General features: G+C 43.3%; 1 protein-coding gene across 1 annotated transcript in view; it reads right to left on the bottom strand.

Annotated features, from left to right (window-relative positions):
- The window catches only part of RAB3B (RAB3B, member RAS oncogene family), a 76,756-nt gene that overhangs the window by 13,208 nt on the left and 41,421 nt on the right, over positions 1-22,127 (bottom strand). The window contains exons 2-3 of the mRNA XM_019625924.1: positions 5,544-5,662; positions 2,563-2,687 (exon numbers count right to left, since the gene is read on the bottom strand). Of these exons, the coding sequence (XP_019481469.1) occupies positions 2,563-2,687; positions 5,544-5,662 (244 nt within the window). The remainder of the gene's footprint in view (positions 1-2,562; positions 2,688-5,543; positions 5,663-22,127) is intronic.

Genomic DNA, 22,127 nt, shown 5'->3' on the forward strand with positions numbered 1-22,127 from the left:
TATCATTTTTACTAATATAAAACTATCTCACTTTTTAAAAACTTAGTCTTGTTTAACTAAGGGCTTGACATGCTAATTCTATTTTTTTTCTAATACACATCAAACTAAACACATAAAATCATCTTTCACACTTACAGTAGCATGGGTCTCTCTTCTTGGGAAACACTACTCTAGGCTCACACAATCCCATGATTCCTGGTTCCCTGAACACAATGTGTTATTTCTTGCTTTTGTCAGTGTTAACACTGCTGCTTAGAATGTCCTTGCCTTTTCCTCACTTGTCTGCTACTTGTCTTCAAGACTCAGCTTGAGCTTCATGTTCTCTGACCCCAACTGAATTAGGTGCCTCCTTTGTGCTCGCACAAATCCCCTGCACATCTCTCTGTCACAACACTGATCACTTGGGGTATCAATGTTTCTGTCCTTCAGACCAGGGAATGTATCTTAATTCACAGCACAGTACCTGGCATAGAGTACGTACTCAGGAAGTCTTAGTTGGATTGAGGTAAAATGAAGTCGCCAAATACTTAACATAATAAAAATTTAATCAAATCATATTTTTGCAGTGTTTACTTAGTGACAGGCCATATGCTAGGCACTGTGGGTACAAAGATACACAAGATGCATTGGTTGTCCTCATGGAACTTTTGGGAGATGGACAAGAAAACAAGTGCACCCAAGTGCAATGAGTACTGTGCCCACTGTGTGTATAATGTACGTTTGGTGAGGACACATAGAAAGGAGCTCTGAGGGGCCAGGAAAGGCTTCATAGAAGGTATGAAGTTTGAGCTGTTTTGGAAGCTGAGTGGGGGTTTGCTGGCTGGATGAAGGTAGGGGATGGGGCAAAGAAGAGAGCATTCCAAACAGATGGGACATAGTTGGCCCAGGGAAAGTGCTAGGAATTTTCCTGGGGAAAGCAGGTTGAAGACATATAGAGATAGCCTGAGGTCATCCAGGTGTGGTCTTCACCACATGCTTATTGTTCTGTGAACCACAAATGGGTGTAGGCACTTTCTGGACCCTGAGAAGCTCTGTGATGGGGTAAGAACAGCAAGATCCAAAATGACTTAACCTCCCTATTTATTTAACACATATAGTTCACTGATTTCTATTCCAGAACACCCTGGGGAATAGGGGAGGGGAGGAAGAAGTAGAGGACACCCCCTTACACACACATACTCATACATGTAATACACATAATACAAACATATGCAAGCAGGTACCATCTCTTCATTCTTTCATATAGGCACTCAATAAATATTTGTGGATATGAAATAAATCCAAGTATATACAACACACAATTCACATTTGTATATTATATATAGTTTACCCACCTACCAGCCCAAATATCTGTACTTCAGAAACTGTCAGAGAGTATCACTTTAAACTCCTTAGTCCTGAAAACTTACAACACCTAGGTTGTGAGAAATACTTAGGGAGACTGGCTAAAAGCTAAGCAGTACATCCATTCTTCTAGAAGAAGATTTCTCTAAGATGCTTTCACATTGGACACCAATACAGAAAAGGAAACGAAACGAAAGGAAAAGAAAAAAGAAAAAGAAAAAGCTGCTATTTTAAGCAAATGTAAGCAGGAGTCCTGTGGGGCCATCGAGACACACCTGAGGCACCTGGGTCTCAGTGGAGCACAAGGATTAAGATGCTTTACCCTTGGAAAAAGAGTATTACTGAGCTGCAAACTTAAACCACATTGTTTCATTCCTTCATACAATTACTTTTGTTGTGAGTTGTGTTTGGGTGAGGAAGCATCAGTTTACATTAAGAAAACGTGAAATACACAGCCTACAATGTTCAGAGTTGTAGTTGCAGTACAGATGTTTGATATTAAAGACATTGTCACATCAGCAGATAGAGTGTGCTCTACAGTTGCCTATGAAGAGCAGTGCTTCTCTGGAATAACGGGATTGTTTTTATCTTGAGGACCACCTCTGAACCATGTAACTGATTATATTTCCCTCTTTGCAATGGTTGCTAGGAAGCTCAAAGTCAATATTTTGGCCCAACTCTTGCACATGCCCAAGAATTTACAACATTCCAGGGGTGCCAAAAAACTGTATGCACATGACTTGTATTCACCTTTTGTTATCAGTATATATTGAGTGTTACAATTTTAATACAGCTTTTTCCTTAAAATTTGTATACATTTTTTGGCACCTTCTGTATATACTTATCTCACCTTTGGCTTCCTCTTATTTTCTTCCAACCTTTGCTTTCCCTGTGCTTCAATTTTCTCACTTATTTAGTTTTTTATTGATAAACTATGATGATTTTTATAAGATACCTCAAATCCTTTGTGGAAGGAGCTGGTAAAAAAAGAGTTCATAAACTTAAGTTTTAGTTATACATTCAATGTCACAAAATATACAAGTATCATAAATAATGAATTAGTTAGCACAAAGCCCATATGTACATCACACAAATATAAAACAATACACACAGAGCGCATTACATACATAATTCACAATCACAATACACCCTTAATGTCACACTCCCATGCATACATGCACGCACAAACACACAAACACACACGTGTTGTGTACATACCAAGCTGCTCTGCGAGAACCCGGCCCTTCTCAGTGGGAATAACCCTTTCTTCCTCCATGTCACACTTGTTCCCCACCAGGATAACCTGCGCATTGTCCCAGGAGTAGGTCTTGATTTGAGTAGCCCTAAAGAGTGACAGAGAGAGAATTCTGTAAATGACGCCTTCCTAGACCAAAAAGGACTCTTTGAAGCTTGAAGAAACCAATTCCCATCCATGGGGATAGCAACACCTAAGTTCCTGTCAATGAATTCAGCTGATATCAGACAGACAGATACCTGCCCCGACTGGCTGTCACAGATGCTGACCCCTGAGCCCTGGTTGCAAACCTCGCCTTGCTCTTTGGAGCCCTCTTCTAACGCATCTGCCTATTCCCCTCCTCACTAGGGAGAGGGCTCTTTCTAAAACATCTCTAAGACCACATCCTTTCTTAAAGCTTTCTCTACCCCCTCCACCTCCCTCACTAGCAATGCAATGAAGTTTAGATCCCTCAGTTAGGTGTTCAACACCATTCACGTCCTGTTTCTCCAACCTTATCACCCTTCCTCCTACTTTACAAACCTTCTCTCCCATTCCCCAGATGCTCTGCCATGGCTTGTACCTTATCCCTTGAGGGGAGACTTCCCCAGGCCCAGCTAGCCTCTCCCTCCTCCTCTGTGATTCATAAACCTTTACTGAGGCCTTAGATCACGATTAACTGTAGAAAGCAAAATGTCATCACATACAATGACGATGAAACTTTTAAAAAATAGTTTTCTGTAGTTTTCAAATTTTTGAAAGTAAGTATGTTTTACTTCTATAATTGGAAACAAAAATTTAACAGAGGGAATAAAATAGGACCCTTATATTGTGGAGACATCTTTTTGTGGGGATGGGCCTAACTCTGTCCCCAACAATCCCATCAGATAGAAACAATTACTTCCCCTTTTGGTCCCCTACATGTTTACTGTGGCTACTGTTACATTTGGCTGAATTTATCTGTCCTTCCTTTAAGGTCAGGGACAGGCTTATTCATCTTTGGGGTGCCAGCCCCCAGTACAGAGCACAGAGCAGAGGGATTGTCAGTGAATATCTGATGAATGAAAAAGCCAGCAAATGGTTAATTCTGAAGCAGGTCTAAAATGATGACCCTATACTGACATTGACCCTCAACCTAACTCAATCCTAATTACAACCTGAACCTGTTACCTACCCTGCTCCTAAAGCAGATCCCATCACCAACCTTCTCTTTAAGGATGAGAAGCCATTCCCTCAAAGGATGAAATTTGCTTAACCACCATTTGTTATGGATCAACTAAGAGCTAGGTTCCTTGCTGGGCACTGGGGCTTAGATGGAAAGTGGGGGCTAGGCTGGGACCAAGTTTCTCAGAGGCAAAACTCAAAGGCCAGGGCTTGGGAGAGATAGACAGTCTTCAGCCTCAGGGCAGTAACTGGTGCCAACTCCCCATGTTTCCCCATGCTACTCTTCCTGTCAGTTTCCTGCCTCCTCTCACCCCATCCACTCTCAGCTCCCAGATTAGCAACTCAGGTTATTCTTAGAGGAATCGTCACCAGGTGTTAAAGTCACTGTGTTCCTGAGGCAGAATGAACACGGATTGATGGAGAAAAGGAAGGAGGTCAAGGCCAACAAGGAAAGCACAGTGTGGAGACGCTGAAAGAGAAAGCTAATCACTCCATGGGGGAAGGAGGGGAAGGGGAGGAGGGAAGAGAAGCCACTGGAGGAAAGGGAGGGAATAAGAAAAGGAAAAAGGAGGAGAAAAAATGGAGTAAAGAGAAAAGAGAGGAAGGGAAGGAGAAACGTAGAGAGAATTTGTTAAAGGGAAGGAGGAGAAAGGAGGAAGAAGAGGATGCCCAAGAGGCTGAGAAGGAGAACACAGCCGTGAATGACAACACACGATGGCCCACTGGACTGCTGTTCAGAACAGGGGGGTGCAGCAGGCAGCATGCAAGGTCACTCTCAGCCCAAGGCTCCAAGACACCAACAGTGCTTCATACCATCATGGCATGTTCTTGGGAAAAGAGAAGTCCTCAAAGGGCAGTTGTTGGCAACAGGGAGCAGGAGAAAAGCTGGGCACTGGCCAGCTCTGCTGCTGTCTCCCTGGCCTGCTCAGCCTCTTTGATTCTGAAGAAGAGCACAGCATAGATGCTTCACCTTTCCCATCTTCATCCTTCCCACTGATTAGGGGCACAGGGTCCTGCCCCTCCTTTTCACCTGTCCTGCCCCTCATGCTTCCTTCTCCCTGTAAGTTATGATCCAGGAAGGAAGATGTAAGTTGCTCAGAGGTTGTGCCTCTGGGAAGCTGTGCTGATTTTCACTGTAAATTGAATCTTGACCTGGATGTGCTCTCAGACCCCCAGCCTGGCCCAGGGATAAACTATATAGAAAAGCAGTATGTTGACTCACTTACCACTACGTCCAGAATGATCTTTCTAACACAGTCATCTGAGCCTGTTGGTTCCCTGTTCAAATGTCATCACTAGGGGATAAAATGCAAACTCCTTACCCCAGCATACAAAATCCTTCCTGACCTCTGCTCTTCCTAGCCTCTCACCTACCTTCTCACCTTTGCACATTTGTATTCTTTTCCTGGAACATTCTCATCCATTTACCTCTCTGGTTAACTCCTGCTCATCTTACAAAATGCAGCATATATGTCAGCAACTCCAGGACAACTTCCCTGACTCCCCAAATTGGGTCAGAGCCCTTCACTGGGTTCCCACAGCCCTGCTGCCTCCCTTCATCACTGCACCTGATATTTTCATTGCCTGCTTACTGGCCTGTCCTCTTCTCTCATCTGTGAATTCCTTGAGGACAGGAGCCATGTCTGATTCATCCAGATTTCCCTAGCACACAGTACAAGGCCTAGCACACGTTAGGTTTCCTTGAACAGTTTGGTGGATGGATGAATGGATAGATGGATGGATGGATGGATGGATGGATGGATGGATGGATGGATGGATGGATAATGAATGAATCGCATACCAATCTTGGACAGCATTGAAAGACTCCTCATTGGTGATGTCATACATCAGAATGAAGCCCATGGCCCCACGATAATAGGCTGTGGTGATGGTCCGGTATCGCTCCTGCCCAGCTGTGTCCTGGGTGGGAAAAGGAAAGAGTCAGCCTCTAAGAAAGTCAGCTTTTGTTCCTAAAAAGTCCCCAGAACAATTAACTAACAATCCAAGGTATATTTAAGGACTACCTATTAAGTATCTTGTATTATACTTGGTAACTAGAATAAAATGATTTTTTTAAACTACATAGAAATTAATAAGGAAATAATTAAAATCCCAATAGAAAACTGGGCAAGAGGATGAACAATTCACAGAAGAAATGTAAATGGATATTTATTATATAAAAGGTTTTAACCTTGGGGCTGGCCGAGTGGCTCAATTGGTTAAGAGTTAGCTTAAGAGCGCATGCTCTGAGCAACAGGGCCGCTGGTTTGATTCCCACATGGGCCAGTGACGCTGCACCCAAGCTGAGCTGCCACTGAGTTGCCAACAGGTGGCAGGATGGCTCAGCTGGTGTAGCAACAAGATTGCCTATTCGATGGTGGGCTACGCCCAGCCGCAACTAAGACTGAACTGGGCACCTTGAGCTGAGCTGCCGCCCAGATGGATAGGGCGTGCACTCTTAACAACAACAAGGCTGCTGGTTCGACTCCTGCATGGAATGGTGGCTACGCCCACCCGCAACTAAGATTGAACTCGGCACCTTGAGCTTAGAGGCCATGAGCTGCCGATGGAAAGCCAGATGGCGACTGGCACCCTCCACAACGAAGATTGAAGAACAACAACTTGGCTGGTCCCCTCCCACAATTCCCCAATAAAATCTTAAAAAATATATAGGTTTTAAGGTTTTAACCTTATTTTTAATAATAATTCCCATGATAGATGAGGACGTAGTGAGATGTGCAATTTCACACTGTTCGTGGGAGTGGAACTTGGTTCAATCTTTCTAGAAATCAATTTGGAAGTCTCAAGAGCATTAAAAATATTTGTACCCTTTGACCCAGAAATTTTCCTTCTAAAAACTTGTCCTACAAAATTAGAAAATCAGACAAATACCTATGCATGAAAATGTTTCTTACCACTTTAATTAGGCAGTGTAAAAGCATCAACTTACACATTCAACAATAGGAGAATGGTTACAATATAAGAATTTTTGTGTGTTTATTTTTGTAAGAATATTTAATGACATGGGACAATGCTTGTATGTGTGATATAATGTCAGTCTTGTAACTATACATGCAGAGAAAAAAAGCGGAAAGAAACACATCAAAAGTTAATAGCTATCGGGGCCGGCCGAGTGGCGCGATGGTTAAGAACTCGCTTGGGATGCCAGAGGGCCCCGGTTCGGATCCCACATATGAGGGCCAGTGACACTGCCCTCTACAGCTAAGATGCTGAACAACAGCTCAACCTGGAGCTGGGCTGCCGAGAGTCGCTGGCGACGGCGTAGGCTGCAGTCCCTGTAGCAGTGGGTTGCCATGGGCTACCCTGTGTAGCCAGCAGCCAGCGTGAGCGGCCAGCAGCCGCAGTGAGCGGCCGTCCAGAAGCCGGCGACTGATCTGCCTCGCCAGGGAAGAGCGCAATGATGGTGCCAACTTGGGCCAGTGAAGCAGTGTCCTCCACAACTAGATTGAAGAACAAAATGACAGCAACTTGTCTGTTCCCCTTCCCCTAATTCCCCAGTACTGTTCCCATCCCCCCAATTCCCCAATAAAAAAAAATCTTTAAAAAAAAAAAAAAAAAGTTAATAGCTATCCCTGTCTGAGAGACAAGAAATACCAGGACCTTGATTTTCTTCATGTATTTTTATTTTCTCTACAATAAGCATGTATTACTCTTACATAAGGAGAAATAAATTAACATTTCTACAAAAAAAATGACTAAGACAATCCTTTATCTCAAGCAGCTCACGGTCTAGTTGGAAAGACAAACATGAAAGCAAGCGACCAAAAACAAGAGCAACAGCGAGGTGTTATTGGAGACACCAGGATGCTTCACAGGTGCCCACACAGGATTTACTGAGATACCAGCCAATCTTCTCTGCTTCATTACAGTTTTAGAATGTGTGATGCTTGCACACATATAAAATGTTTCCTCATATATTAGCTCATTTAAATTTTATGAAATCTCAGGGCCGGCTGAGTGGCACGTTGGTTAAGAGCTGGCTTGGGATGCCAGCTCTGTGCAGCAGGGCCCCGGTTCGGATCCCACATGAGGGCCAGTGACACTGCCCTCTACAGCTAAGATGGTGAACAACAGCTCAACCTGGAGCTGGGCTGCAGTGAGTCGCTGGCGATGGCGTAGGCTGCAGCCCCTGCTTCAGTGGGTTGCCATAAACTACCGTGTGTGGTCAGCAGACAGCGTGGTGGCCAGCAGACGGTGTGAGCTGCCAAGAGCCACTGTGAACAGCCGTCCAGAGGCCGGCGATCAATCTGCCTCACCCAGGAAGAGCGCAATGATATATATTGTGCTCTTATATATATTGCAATGAATAATACCAACATGGGCCAGTGAAGCAACGTCCTCCACAACTAGACTGAAGAACCAAAGATCCGCAACTTGTCTGCTCCCCTTCCCCGATTCCCCAACACTGTTCCCCTCTCCCAATTCCCCAATACAATCTCTAAAAAAAAAAAAAATTTATGAAATCTCTGCAAGCTAGGTGTCATTAGTATTTACATATTATAGTTGAGAATGCAAAAAAGCAGACAGGGTGAGTGACTTTCCCAAAGTCTCAAAGCTGGGGACAAAAGCTATGCCTTAAATCCAGGATGTCTGATCCCAAGTCCAATGCACCACTATACCTCAATCAATGAAAGATTTATCCATAATCACTGACTAAGCACCATCTATAATGATAACAAAAACAAGCATGGGAGCAATAATAATTACAGCATGCTATTATTTGTACATCTGTTGCACCTGTTATTCACAAACTTTAGAAAAATCCTATAGGGTATATATTATTACTCCATTTTACAGATGAGGAAACTGAGGTTCAGAGAGATTGCCCACTGAGTGTAAGAATTTGAATTCAACACAAGTCTGTCTGACTACTACACCTATTATAGAATACTGTATTGGCTATGAACCATACTTTGTGTGATATAAAAATGGAACAAACGCCATCCCTGCCCTCAGGAAACCTCATTAAAGCTGTAGAGGTGGCTAAGACATATGAGGTCTGACAATTAAGTTTATGAATTCGTTGCAACAATATTGCTAACCTTTTTTGATATCAGAGGAATTATTCATTATGAATTTGTACCTACTGGACAAACTGTTAACCAAGTTTACTATTTGGAAGTGCTGAAAAGGCTGCGTGAAAAAATTAGACAACCTGAACTTTTAACCAACAATTCATGGCTCTTGCATCATGACAATGCACCAGCTCACACGGCACAGTCTGTGAGGGAGTTTTTAGCCAGTAAACAAATAACTGTATTGGAACACCCTCCCCCAATGACTTCTTTCTTTACCCGAAGATAAAGAAAATATTGAAAGGAAGACATTTTGATGACATTCAGGACATTAAGGGTAATATGATGACAACTCTGATGGCCATTCCTGAAAAGAGTTCCAAAATTGCTTTGAAAGGTGGACTAGGCACTGGCATTGGTACATAGCTTCCCAAGGGGAGTACTTTGAAGGTGACCATAGTGATATTCAGCAATGAGGTATGTAGCCCTTTTTCTAGGATGAGTTTGCAAACTTAATTGTCTGATCTCATATCAAACTGATAATAAGATATGTGGTAGTATGTCATCAGTATCAGATAAGCTTCATAAAGAAAATGTGTCACACAAGGCAGGGAAGGTGTAATCATGGTAGTTTTAGGTAATTATGGAAGATATCTAAGCAGAGATAGCATATCAGTCAGGACAGACTGGGTTATTCAGTAACAAGCAATCACAATCCAAGCAGCTTAAGCAACAAGGTTTTATTTTTCACCATTGTTACATATCCATTAAGGATTGGCTGGGTGCTCTGCTTTTTGTCTTCCTTATTCCAGGATAAAGACTGATAAGAGCAGCTACCAGAAGGAAAGAAAGTGTATGAGTCATGTATTGGCTCTTAAAACTTTCACTTTCCCATTTCACTGGCTTAAGCCAGTCACATGCCCACACCCAAGAAAGTGCAATCCTATAATGCACTCTGGAGGAGAACTGGAAATGTGATAGACAGCATAATGGCTCCCACAGGTGAATCTGTACCAAGCCCAGAAGCATCACCTGAAGATGTGCTTATTTGGCAATAGAAGGAGGATGACAGGGACTTTTCTAAAGAAGAATTTTTCAAGCAGAGAAGTGAAGGAGAGGTATTTTGGCAGAAGAAAGTTTTTGCCAGTGGGTACTCCACAAGAACTCAAGGAACCATGGGAAATGGGAAATGAGTAGGCGAGGAAGCTGGAAAAAGCTTTGAATGCTGTGCTATGGGGTTTGGACTTTATCTTTTAGGATCAAAGATTTTGAGACGGGATTAGCATGATTAGATCTAAATTTTAGGAAGATCGCTGACTGTGAAGTCGAGAATGACTGGAGGAAGAAGAGATGGGAAACCGGAAGGCCAGTTAGAAGATCTTTGCAGTGGTGATAACTGATCAGGGTTTGAACTGGAGTGGTAGCAATAGGGATGGAGTAGAACCAGATGCGAGAGGTATTTCAGAGGTGAATTATAGGACATGGTGACAGGTTAGATGTGAAGAGAAGAGAAAACACAACAGTTATGTCTCCGGCAAGGCTCAGCCTCTCATGCCCTCAGCAATTCAGCTCTGACCCAGGCTTACACAATGCTACTCAGCCACAAAAAATCTGCATTTAACACCATCCTTGGAGAGCATTTGAATCACCATCTCCTGTTCATTGAGCATGGTCTTTGGGTATCTTACTCTTCACATTAAGAAGCTTATCAGAGTATTCCTTCTGACCACATATAGTACTTATCCCTAAGAGTTCTGGCAAATATAATTTTTTCCAGCTGGTGAACAAGTGAGTACATGAATGAATGAATGAATAAACTGATGAGTGAATGAGTGGGTGAACGTCTCACACTGGGAATCTTAGGCCCTACTGAGAGAAATATTCACTGTCTGCCATATCTACATGTGTGTACCTATGAAACAGTGCAGTGTATTTGATCCACCCCTCACATGCCCTTGCCTCTGTGTCCTGAGCTCCGCAGAGCCAACGCCTCCGATGAGACTTCTCCCACAGATCTGCAGGCTCAGACATTACGTCTTGTCCTCTAGGGTTTAGAATTAAGCCATCCTTCTGGTCTGGTGACCAAAAGGCCCAGACAGGATTTCTGAGCAACTGCACTGCCACCAGGTGCAACTCTCCTCACTCCGCTTGTGTTATAATGTTTCTCTGTGAGAGTTTCTAGTGCCCCATCTCTGCCTGGAGCCTGGCTCTACCCCAGCTCTTTGACAGAAGAGTCCTGTCACCAATTGATACCCAATTAATGGAAATCCTGGTATAGAATAATAAATGAGCTTAGACATGGAATCAGGTTCATCTCTGTACTCCCAATGCCTGGCACATGGCTGGGCATATAGTAGGGATGCAATCACCACTTGTTAAACAGAAAGGCCATATAGTTTTGAGGTAAAGAGCATGGTCTCTAGAATTAGATTTCTGGGTGTGAATCCCTGTTCTACCACAAGCTAACCATGTGACTATGGGAGGCAGTCTCTAAAATGGCTCCCAATGATGGCCATCTCCAGGTCTTCACGCTCTTGTGTAATCTCCTCCTTGGGAAATTTACCTCTTGAGGCCTTAGCTTCTTTGTCTATAAAATGGAAATAGTAACAATACCTTACTTCCTATAGTTATTGTGAAGATTAAGAAAGTTATTGTATCTAAAATGCCTGGACCAGTGACTAGTACATAAGTGCCTGATGGGCTTCAGTTATTATTTTTGTATTTCCAGAGTCAGCCCCAGGAGCAAGTTCCCAGGGTCTGCCCAGCTGGACTGGGTGAGTTTCATGCCATGTGTCACTTCTCTCTCATTCAAACTTGCCTCAGGCTGCCTCCATCCAGCATCTTAATATGAAGCTTCCCTCAAAGAGTAGCAAATGGCCAGACAAAAAGTTAATGAATGAGTGCAAAAGTCAGGCCTTCGGCTAATTCCCATTCTGCCATTCACCACCTGGTGATTGTTGACAGCTTGGATTTTTCATCTCTCTGAGACTCAGTTTGTTCACATCTAGAATGGAAATAATAATGCCTACTTTGTAGGGTGTTTGTAATGAAACAAGGTGTTTTTTAAATGTCTAGCTCATAATAGGTATTAAAACATGGGAATTTATCATTTTCATTATTAGTCAATTTTTCTAAGCCTCCGTCTCCTCATCGGTAAAGTGGTGATAAGAACACCAACCTTGAAGTAGTTGTGTGAGGGTTAGAGATAATGTATGGGTAGAGCATGGCACAGTGCCAGGCACATAGTAGCTGATCAATAAAGCTCATGGTAGCTGCTGCTATTACTGATGATACTGGGGTTATTGTTGTTCCACCTAAAGAAAAGCCACGTTGAAAGCAACAACAATCCAGCTCTCACTATGTGTGCTGAATGGAAAGTAGCCCAGAGAACTGCTCCTGAACCTCCCTCTCTGTCTTTTATTTTAAAAAATCACTTTGACGAACATTGATTCCCCTCCCACTGATGAGATTCAGAAATAGAATCAGAGAGGAGACAGGAAGGAGGAGAAAGAAAGAGGCACTGACTCACTGGCTACTTGAGTAAAAAGACCATGTCATCAAGAGCAATCACTTCCCTTCTAAGAAACAGACATTCATTGAACTCCTCATACGGGCAGAGCATTAAGTCAGAGAGTGGACAGCAGGGTGAGTAAGGCACTGCTCTGGCCTCTAGCAGCCCCGTCAGTGTGGCAGACAGACACATGGGCAAGGGGGAAAGGGGCTAACATCAGCTGAACACCTGTTATGTGCCCAGCACTTTGATAAGTGCTTTACATATGGGCTCTCATTTATTATCTGTCGTAACCGACTAAAATTGCCATTTGAGGATATGATATGACAGGCATTATGTTAAGCACTTCTCCTATAGTATTTAGTTTTCAAAACAGCCTTGAAATACTGTTGTTTCTATTTACAGATAAGGAAAAGTTAAATAACTTGCCTAAGATCTTGTAACCAGTTCATGGCAGACTGAGGTTCAAACCTGGGTCTGTCTGATTCCAAAACCTGTGCTCTTCCCAAGATTCCCTTCACTCTACATTATTCCTCTTAGTTGTTAACATCAGCCCAAAGCAGGGCAAGTTTGAGTCCCCATTTTATATATAAATTAACTGAGGGTCACAGAGGTTAAGTAAATTGCTAGAGTCATGAGCTGTGAAAAAGCAGAATCAGGATTCAAATTCTGTCTTTTGATCAAAGCCTGTGCATATTCAACACAACCTACAGCCCAGCCAGACAGAGTTTTCTTGGTCCCCTCTGACGCCCGCAGGACAGGACCTAGCCCACTCCACAGCTTCCCACATAGGAGGTCTTCCCACCATGTCTAAGGCTTCCTGGGACCAATAATCTCTCCTCTACAGGAGGGGAAGGCTGGAAATCATCCACAAAGCTTAAACGGAATCACAGGGGTCTGGACACAGGTCATGTGTAACCAATATTAGTTATCTTATCTATCTTCCATTGCATCAGCAGTCCAAACAGACCTTTCATTTCTTTCTTTCATGCACACATGCCACACTCATTGCTGCTCATGCTACTGTATCTGTCATAAATGCCCTCTCCCAGCTTCGTCATTTGTCTTGACTATCAGATTGTTGAATTCTAAAGTTAAAAGGAAACCTTAAGAGTTATTCAATCCAGGGCCAGCCGAGTGGCGCGATGGTTAAGAACTGGCTTGGGATGCCAGAGGGCCCCGGTTCAGATCCCACATATGAGGGCCAGTGACACTGCCCTCTACAGCTAAGATGCTGAACAACAGCTCAACCTGGAGCTGGGCTGCTGGGAGTCGCCGGTGACAGCAGCCCCTGTGGCAGTGGGTTGCCATGGGCTACAGTGTGTAGCCAGCAGCCAGCGTGAGCGGCCAGCAGCCAGCGTGAGCGGCCGTCCAGAAGCCGGCGACTGATCTGCCTCGCCCAGGAAGAGCACAATGATGGTGCCAACTTGGGCCAGTGAAGCAACGTTCTCCACAACTAGACTGAAGAACAAAACAACAGCAACTTGTCTGTTCCCCTTCCCCCAATTCCCCAGCACTGTTTCCATCCCCCCAATTCCCCAATAAAAATCTTAAAAAAAAAAGAGTTATTCAATCCACCCTCTCACTCAAAATAAGAATTCCTTCCATAGCACACTTGTATTTAGTGTTTCCAATGTCAGATGCCCACCCTTAAAAGGCAGCCATCCCACTGATGGATAGTTCTGATTATTGGAACATTTCTTCCTTCTGTTGAGCTGAAATCTGCATGTGGTAATTTCTACCCATTGATTTAATTCTGTGCTCTGGAGACACAAAGAATAAATCTAATTTTTCACTCATGCGGCAACCTTCCAAATATTTAAATCCTATGTTTCTTTAGCTCTTAGAGTTTACAAAGTTTTTTTCTTATTATCTCAGTTAATTCCCAGAGAAATCCTGTGAAATAAGGACCAATATCCTCATTTTACTAAAGAGGCAACTGAGGCTTAAGAACTAAATGATAAAAAGGGGGCTTAACTAAAGCCAGGTCTAAGAGACCAGGCTCGTGGCGCAAGGCTACATCTCTGATGTTTTACATCACCCGTCATAGGGACATTGACAATTAGCAGAATGACCAAAACAGTAATGGGAACTTGAAACTGTATCACGGAAGGAACAGCTGAAGGAACTCTGGGAACTAGTACTGCTATCTTCAGATAGCTAAAGTGCCTAATGGGTTTGTCCTTCTTTTCCTTTCTTTTCTTTCAAATCTTCACTGGGTGCTGATTCTGTGGCAAGTGTTGGCTAGGTCCCGAAGATCAAAGGATGAATACAACACACTACCTGCTTGATGTCTACGTTATCTGTTTACTGTAGAAGGTAAACATGCATTGGATGGGGACCCTGACTCTGAAGGCTCATTCCCATAGAGCCTGTATAGCACCTTTCCTTGAGGCAACACTCCTCCTTTGGAGCTCAGCTCAGTACAGAAGCCGCCCTGACCATCCTGGCAAAGTCAAATGCTCCAATTACATGCTCCCCTGGCACCATGTGCTTCTCTTTTATAGCACTCATCCCCACTGTAATTTTGTATTTACTTGTGTAATTATTTCATTAAGGTCTGTCTCCCTTGCCAAACTGCAAGTGCCACAAGAACAGGATGTCTGGTTTTGCTTACTATTGTGTCTGGCACAGCACTGGCACATAGGATGGGGGAGGCTTTCCATAAACACTTGTTGAGGGCCGGCCGAGTGACACAATGGTTAGGAGCTGGCTTGGGATGCCAGAGGGCCCCAGTTCGGATCCCACATGTGAGGGCCAGTGACACTGCCCTCCATAGCTGAGATGCTGAACAACGGCTCGACCTGGAGCTGGGCTGCTGAGAGGCACCGGTGACGGCGTAGGCTGCAGCCCCTGTGGCAGTGGGTTGCCATGGGCTACCGTGTGTAGCCAGCAGCCAGCGTGAGCGGCCAGCAGCCGCAGTGAGCGGCCATCCAGAGGCCGGCAACTGATCTGCCTCACCCGAGAAGAGCGCAATGATGGTGCCAACTTGGGCCAGTGAAGCGGCGTCCTCCACAACTAGACTGAAGAACCAAAGGACAGTAACTTGTCTGTTCCCCTTCCCTGATTCCCCAACGCTGTTCCCTCCCCCAATTCCCCAATAAAATCTTAAAAAAAAAAAAAAAGAATGCTGAATGCTGGTGAATGAAAGTCAAGGGCTCACTATGTGCTGATTAGAAAAAACTCATTTAGAACCCAGAATTGGTTGGAAAAGGGTCTGTGAGATCATACAAACCACCTCCTCTTTCTGGTTCCTTTCCATGTTATAGACAAAAGGAGGAGGCCCAGAGCAGTGACAGCCTTGGGAAGTCATACATATACTAAGAGGTTATCTCTGAGGCCTCCACACCTGGATCTTGCCCTGCTGCATACCTGCTCCCTCAGCCAGACTCCTCCCTTCCCCCTCTTCAACTCACTCCCCCCAAGACCAAGTTGGGGGTGGGGATGATGAGCACTAGGGATAGGAGGCAGGTAACAGAGCTTTCAGGCGGGCTTTCCCCACATCCATCTACCAACTCACAGCTGCCAAGCTCTAAGCCCTTTGTATTTTGCAGCAGCTGGGAGACAAGGCCATTATGTCCCAAGGGAATGGGAGGAAACTAGAGGGAGAAAGCTTTTCAGGGAGTTTCCGTAGAGTCAGAGAGAAGCAGAGGGCTGGGGAATGGAGAGTGATTCCTTGGAGCTGGCTTGGTGTTATACCCGTCTATCCTCAATAGTATAGACCACACTGAAAAGCACCCTGCAGTTGACAAGCATTTTTGTAGCATCATCTCATTGGATCCTAACAATGACCCTGTGATACAGACGTTTTAAAGCCAGAAGAAACCAATCTTGGAGCTCATTCAGCCTGACTGCTTTATTTCACAGGTAGAGAAACTGAAAGTGACTTTCCCAAGGTCACACAGCTATTTACTTTTTGGCAGGGCTGAGACTCCAGAGTATTCTGACTTCATATTCAGTGTCCTTTACAGCATGCCATGTATTATTGTCACTATTGATTTACAGGTGAAAAAATTGGAATCCAAGAGCATATAGCTAGTAACTGGTCCTTGAGGGCAGAAGACAGGAAATAGGTCACTGGAATCCAGGACTGGGGTTTATAACATTTCCCTGGTCACTGTTATCCTATCTAACCTTTGATGGCCAAGTCAAAGGGCACCTATTCTAGGACGTTCTTTGGAATCCAGCATCAAAATCCATAATCAATCATTCTTTCTGGACTTCCACAGAATGTACTTGGGCTTTATTTTAGCAACAACAGAGCATAGACTATTAGAGCTAGAAGGCACTTGCAAGAGTAATCAATTCCACAAATATTTACTAAGTCTACAGAGTGCCAGCAAAAAAGACCCATGTGATTTGGCCATTGGAATTCTTAGTCTATGGGGAAGTTGTCTCACATGTGATGAATCCTATGATAGGTACATATAAGGTAAACGCCCTCATTTTACAGATGGGAAACCAAGGTCCAGAGAGATAAGTGTTCTGGCTTGTTATTTTTGGTATTGGCCTCTCACACAAAACCTTCAAAAACTCAAAACAAAACCTCTCACAGATATGACGATTGATTTCCACTAAGATATAGGCACTACATTTTACTTCAACAAATAAACTAAAAGTCGTAAGCCTTCCTTTCATTGCTCCTCAATGTAGTTGGTGTGTCTTAGGTGTTCAATAAATATTTTTTGAATGAATGGATCATAGCACCTATATCAGGGATTTGTTTCCACTTCCATCTATATCTCTTCATTTTAGATAGTGGGTTAGGGACTGTGACTTTGATTTCTGTACCCTCAGCAATGCCTAGAGCAATGCCTGGCACCAGGCAGGTATTCTAAAAATATTGAATGAAGAAAGGAATGAATGAATGAATGAATGAATGAATGAATGAACAAATGAGAGAAGGATGGATAATGTAATCTCTCTGTTGCTCCAAATAATAAAGATGACATCCCCAAACACACGCTCCTTCTCAGGAAACTTCTCCTTTCCTTAACTTCTGTGAAACCTCACTTGACCAGTTCTTCCCCTTCATCTTCTCCTGCTCCTGCTTTGTCTCCTAAACAGGCTGTTTATCCTACCCTGGGCCCCTCACTTCCAAGTTTCAGATGGAAAATTCCGAACAGTTGCTAGACATCTCCACTTAGTCTGAATGCCTCTAACATGTACATAACTGACTATTAATTATAACCTACTTCATTTGTGTCTCCTCCAGCCCTCATCAATACCTGGCAGAGATCTGGGCACATGGCAGGTATTTAAAGATACCTGCTGAATGAACCATCATCCATAACACCCCTGTGCTTTGGGATGGACAAATTTAGCATCAGAGTTGCTAACCCATTTCCTAGTCACTCTTTGCCCCCAATTGACATCAGCACTGTTTAGAGCATTCTGAAAAGTCTCTCTAGGGAATTCGCTTAATTTACCACCTACTATACCCTTTATGTGACTCACCCAGCTCCCCTTCAAGACAGAAAGAGGTGGGGGAAGAAGTGAGGTGGGTGAGGGCCAGGAGAAAAAAGAGAAGCTTGGAACAAGATCATACTTAATACATGCTTGGGTCACAGCAAACAAAAGGACATGAGAGTCAGGTTTTGTACTGAGAAACCGCTGGTGATAAAAATAGTATCCTTGTCAGACAATATGCAGAAAACAAATGGTTAATAAACATATAAATAATTGTTCAATAAGTAATCAGGGAAACACAATTTGAAATGATGAGATACCATTTTTACCTATTGAATTAGCTAAGATTAAACCAAGGTCATATTTGATACTGGCAAAGGTAGAGTAAAATATGAATTTCACTACTGAAAATCTGTCTAAAGAAAATAATCTGAAACCTAGTCAAAGTTTTCTACATAAGGATGATCACTGATCACTGCAGCATGATTCATATCAGCCCCAAATTGAGAAATAGTTAAATGTTCAAACAATGGAGAACAACTAAGCTTTGAGAGGCCAGAAATGGAGCCTCATTCTTTTATCGCTGTTTAGAGTACCCAGCATATGGTAAATATGGTTGAATTAATGAATGGATGTGGTGCATTGTCTCTATAAAGTACAATGAAGTCATTAAAAACATATTCGTAAATATTTTCTAACAACGTTGGCTATACTTATTATGTTATATATGAGTAAGAAAAGCAGGATATAAAATTGAATGTACAGTATGACCTCAACTATGTTAAAAATTCAGAAAAGAAACTAGAAAGAAACCAACCAAGATATCAGTAATACTTTCTTCTTCATGCTTGACTATAATTTCAAAGTATTTTTATTTATTATTTATTTATTTTATTTTTTTAAAACCACTTTTTTTTTTAAAGATTTTTATTGGGGAATTGGGGGATGGGAACAGCACTGGGGAATTGGGGGAAGGGGAACAGACAAGTTGCTGTCCTTTTGCTCTTCAGTCTAGTTGTGGAGGACGTTGCTTCACTGGCCCAAGTTGTTACCATCATTACACTCTACCCAGGAGCTGCAGATCAGTCGCCGGTTTCTGGACAGCTTCTCACGGTGGCTGCTGGCCGCTCACGCTGGCTGCTGGCTACACATGGTAGCCCATGGCAACCCACTGTAAGGGCTGCAGCCAACGCTGCCACCGGCGACTCACGGCAGCCCAGCTCCAGGTTGAGCTGCTGTTCAGCATCTTAGCTGTAGAGGGCAGTGTCACTGGCCCTCATATGTGGGATCCGAACTGGGGCTCTCTGGCATCCCAGCCAGCTCTTAATCAATGTGCCACTCGGCCGGCCCTCAAAGTATTTTTAAATGTGCATATATTCCTTTTAGAATTAAGAAAAACTAAACCCATAGTAAGAACTGGCAATAGCTATGATTATTAACAGTCCCAGGAGAAGGGACTACGGGAAAAACATGGAGAACAAACCATGAGTTGATAATTATTGTAGATGGATAATAGTACATGGGTTTCATGTACTATTTAGTCTCTCTACTTGAGTATGTATTTGAAATTTTCCACAATAAACAGCTAAAGGAAAAAAAAGTAAAGCATGGCATCTGGGGATGGCACAAACAGTTCTATTTTCACTGGAGTGTAAAATACCATATTTTATGGATTCTAAGATGTCCACTTTTTTACATTTTAGCATCTCTGAAATAAAGACATATCTTAAAATGGATAGTTTTAGATTCCTGAAACACAGTGCTTAAAATACTAGGTAGGGGGCAGAAGTAGGAAGCGAGGTTAGAGCTAGACCATGGGTCGGCAAACTTTTAAGATGGAAGAGCCGCCAGGGGTCAGCAAACTGCGGCTCACGTGCCACATGCTGCTATTTGGGTATGTACATGTGGCTCTGAAATAAAATTGAAAATGAAAATAAAACCATCATAGTTTCATTTATAAAATTTCTAAAGGATATTATTCACATAATGGTTATTATGTAAAAATACATTTATGGCTCTCAATTAATTTTTAAATTGTTGTGAGAGACAGGATTGGTTCTTCCAGGGGTCGGCAAGCTTTTGAGACGGAATGTATCCAAATAGCCACATATGGCTCATGAGCTGCAGTTTGCCAACCGCTGAGCTAGACCCTGGAGGTCTTGAATACCAGGCCAGGTGCTTGAATATTGTCCTACAGAGAACAGAGAGCCAATGAGGTTTTTAGTGGCATCCCACATAGGGTCTATTGCCTGGAGGACATTCAGGAAGTATGTGTTAAATGGTGAGTCATTTGAGGATGGGGTCACTGCTGCATATGCCAAGGACCAGGGGACATTGACCTTTATGAGAAAAATGTTTGAGGCCTTGCCCTCTCCTCCTTTTTGTCATCTCATGAGTCCCCGTTCTCTGAAGTTCTGCAAGGCAGAACCATTGGGTTGTCTGATAAAGTTGTCTTTCTCCCTCTAATTCCCCCACATTACTTCCATTTCCCTGATAGTAAGAAATATTTCCCTCAAACCTGAGCTAGCAGCATAGCTCATGTGAATGTCCACAGGCCTGGGTTCCATAGCACCTTCTAACATGACATCTCAAAGCTTCTTAAAACCTCAGTTTGGAGCCTGGCCCAGGTACCTACTTATGAACTCATTTCCAAACAGAGGCCCAAGGAATTAACATATACAGGCAGGTAAAAGATTAGAAGGAACTTCCCTGGACTTCTGGGACTTGACTTGACTGGGACCTCCATCCCACCCTGGGCTGTGTGTTCCCTTTGGTCTCATAGCTACCTGCTTTTCAGGAGTTGGCCCAAGTCACCAAGCAGACAAGTCCCCTGAGGATCATTTGCATACAGGTGCCAGAGTGTTCCAAAAATAGACTAAACACAGCTCCACAAAGCAAATGCCTTGAAATGTATTTACAAGCGAGGGGAGACAATCATCTGAAGAAGGAGGGGAACCTGTCAGAGGCAGCCTGACAATAGTAAGGGCACAGGCTGGCTTAGGAGTCTTGGGTATGATTTAATTCTACCACTAGCGTGCTTTGGGGGCTTATGAATATCCCCCACTCTGAGCCTTGAGCTTTCCATCTGTAAAAATAGGTGATTTTTATCGCCCTTTCTAGCTCTGACTCAGGATAAATTGTAATAATAATGATTTCTAACATTAATTATTTACTGTCAGGCACTGTAACAGGTGTTTCTCATGCATTACTTCATCAATCCTCACAACCAGCTCTTTGAGGTAGATAGGACAGAGAAACGGAGGTCCAGAGAGGTTAAGTACTTGGCCAAGTTACAAAATGTTGGGACTAGGCGTTTGACCCTTGTGAGGTTGCCTTCCAGGATGCTAGGGTGCTCCACTTACCCCTGGTTTTCTAATCTAACAGTTTTACGGCGTCAAGCTCATGCCACTCCTATTCTTTCTCCCTAGGTTCTCACCAGCCTTGGCTACTCCCCAGGTCCCAAACATTGTGACCTGAAAGTGTCTGTGCTTTGTTCATGCTGTTCCCTCTACCTGGAATAGCCTGATCCCCTGTACTGCTGAACCAGTCACTGACTTACCACTCAGAATTCAGCTCAAATGCTTCCTCCTCTATGATTCACGTTTCCCCCAATACCCACAGGCAGAAGGGAGACTGGCTACCGTTTGTTGAGACTTAGAGTGCATTTAATTCTTACAACTTTCTGAGAGAGGCTCCATTATCATACCACTTTACAGATGAAATTACTCAGACTCAGAGGTTAAATAGTTCCCTAAGGTCATAAAGCTGATGAAGATCTGAACTAGACAGTCTGACCTCACAGCCTTCCTAACCCTATTCTACCCTCTCTCTAATGAAATACTATATGAGTTGTCAAGGTGTTTGTCTCACCACTAGAATATAACTCTTCTGGGTTTGTTCTTTGTTTGTTTGTTTTGTTTTTTAGGATTGACTGAACTGTTGGGCGGTAATTTGGAGCAGCATACCTGGGGAGGGGGAGGGGGAAATCAGGCTACAGTTAGAACCCAACTAGAAAAAAAAATAATAAGTCTCTCATTTTGACTTTCTCTGCCACTTTAAATCCCTTTGGGGATAAGATTAAAAAAAAAAAATTCTGTACCTTGGCCTCCACTCCTGTTCCCATCTCAAGGGTTGGGATCACCTCCTCCAAGAAACCTCTTAAAATATCATTCTCATCATCTCTTTAATTTTAGTGTCCCTTCAGCACTTGTGTGTCATTTAATTAAACACTGTAAGCATTTAATGAGTGGGTACTGTTGAAGGGCAGCGGTAAGAGTATGGATTTCAGGGTCAAGCAAACGTGAGTGCAAATTTCAGCTCGGCCACTTCCCGGCATGTGGCCTTGGACCACTCATCTGATTTTCTGAGCTGATTCGTGAGCTGCAAAATGGGGTTGATAATAATATCCTTTTCTTAGTATTGTTGGGAG

The sequence above is a fragment of the Hipposideros armiger genome, unplaced genomic scaffold (genome assembly GCF_001890085.2).
Source record: "Hipposideros armiger isolate ML-2016 unplaced genomic scaffold, ASM189008v1 scaffold_646, whole genome shotgun sequence".
NCBI lineage: Eukaryota > Metazoa > Chordata > Mammalia > Chiroptera > Hipposideridae > Hipposideros > Hipposideros armiger.